Source organism: Etheostoma cragini, unplaced genomic scaffold (assembly GCF_013103735.1).
Source record: "Etheostoma cragini isolate CJK2018 unplaced genomic scaffold, CSU_Ecrag_1.0 ScbMSFa_2572, whole genome shotgun sequence".
NCBI lineage: Eukaryota > Metazoa > Chordata > Actinopteri > Perciformes > Percidae > Etheostoma > Etheostoma cragini.
Window position 1 is genome coordinate 1 of NW_023266748.1, and position 1,960 is coordinate 1,960.

General features: G+C 36.0%; 1 protein-coding gene across 1 annotated transcript; it reads right to left on the minus strand.

The window, feature by feature from the left end:
- Nucleotides 1-47: 47 nt before the first annotated feature.
- On the minus strand, nucleotides 48-1,358 carry LOC117940451 (disintegrin and metalloproteinase domain-containing protein 19-like; the record flags this gene model as incomplete). The annotated part of the gene is made up of 2 exons (XM_034865744.1): nucleotides 1,180-1,358; nucleotides 48-140 (listed from the first exon to the last, which is right to left on the minus strand). Coding segments are annotated over exons 1-2 (267 nt in total), but the record flags the coding sequence as incomplete, so codon positions are not given.
- Between the last annotated feature and the right edge of the window lie 602 nt (nucleotides 1,359-1,960).

The window sequence follows — 1,960 nt, forward strand, 5'->3', positions numbered from 1 at the left end:
GTGTGTGTGTGTGTGTGTGTGTGTGTGTGTGTGTGTGTGTGTTAGACCTTGCAGTTGTGACAGCAGATCCCATCAGATGAACACTGAGCTCCAGGAAGCAGCAGACAGGAGGAGGCGTTACAGCACGGGTCCTCACACTCCTGACCAATCACAGCACAGGGAATGGAAAAAATACAACGAGATGATAAACATAATGGAAATGTATGAAATAATGAAAATATACAAAAATAATGAAATAATAAAAAAATTCTGAAAATATAAAAAATACTGAAAATATTTAAAAAAATACAGTGAAAATATAAGAAATAATGAAATATAAAAAAACATGAAAATATAAAAAAATAATGAAAATAAAAAAATACAGTGAAAATATAATTATATATATAATATAATTTCTTATATGAAAATACAAAAAAATTATGAAATTATAAAAAATATAAGAAATAATGAAAATATAAAATAATTACGAAAACATAAAAAATACTGAAAATATAAAAAAATAATGAAAATATAAATAAACAATGAAAATATAAGAAATTATGAAAATATTTAAAGAAATGAAAATATTAAATAATTAAAATATAAAAAAATAATGAAAATAAATAAAAATACAGTGAAAATATAAGAAATAATGAAAATATTAAAAAAATGAAAATATTATAATAATGAAAACATAAAATAATGAAAATATAAAATAATGAAAATATAAAATAATGAAAATATAAAAAGATTATGGATATAAAAAAAATGAAAATATATGAAAAAATGAAAATATAAAAAAAGGAAAATAGATAGAATAATGAAGACAGAGAGAAAGACAGACAGAGCGACAGACAGACCAAGAGAGAGACAGACAGATGGACAAACAGGTAGAGAGACAGACAGAGAGACAGACAGAGAGACAGGTAGAGAGACAGGTAGAGAGAGAGACAGAGAGACAGGTAGAGAGACAGGTAGAGAGAGAGACAGAGAGACAGGTAGAGAGACAGGTAGAGAGAGAGACAGAGAGACAGGTAGAGAGACAGACAGAGAGACAGGTAGAGAGACAGGTAGAGAGAGAGACAGAGAGACAGGTAGAGAGACAGGTAGAGAGAGAGACAGAGAGACAGACAGAGAGACAGGTAGAGAGACAGACAGAGGGACAGACAGAGGGACAGACAGAGGGACAGACAGGTGTACCTCCAGCAGGCCACAGTCACACTCCTCCCCCTTCTCCACGTACAGGTTCCCGCAGCGCGGCCCCCCCAGCAGGCGGTCTGGCTGGGGGACGTTGAAGAGACACATGCCCCCCCCATGCAGCAGGCTGATGGACAGGTCTGCAGCGCTGCAGCTGCTGAACTGCTGCCCCGGCATGAACCTGCAGGTCACAGGTCACAGGTCAGAGGTCAGAGGTCAGCGGTACCGCTGTCGGCCAATCAGCAGTCTCACCTCATCAGGAGAAACACAGCTGATAAATAATGAAATTTAAAATTATGAAAAAATAATGAAAATATAAAAAAATAACGAAATTATAAAAAATAATGAAAATATAAAAAAATGATGTCACTAGACAGAGTTCTGAAATACACACATACCACACACATATAAGGAAACACACACACACCACACACACATATAGAGAAACACACACACACCACACACACATATAAGGAAACACACACACCACACATATAGAGAAACACACACACCACACATATAGAGAAACACACACACCACATATAGAGAAACACACACAGTGTGTCTGTGTGTGTATCTGTGTGTAAGTGTGGTCGTCTGTCTGTCTGTCTGTGTGTGTGTGTGTGTGTCTGTGTGTATATGTGTGTGTGTGTGTGTGTGTGTCTGTGTGTATATTTGTGTGTGTCTATGTGTATATGTGTGTGTCTGTGTGTGTGTGTCTGTGTGTGTGTGTGTGTGTGTGTGTATGTGTATATGTTTGTGTGTGTGTGTGTGTGTGTGTGTG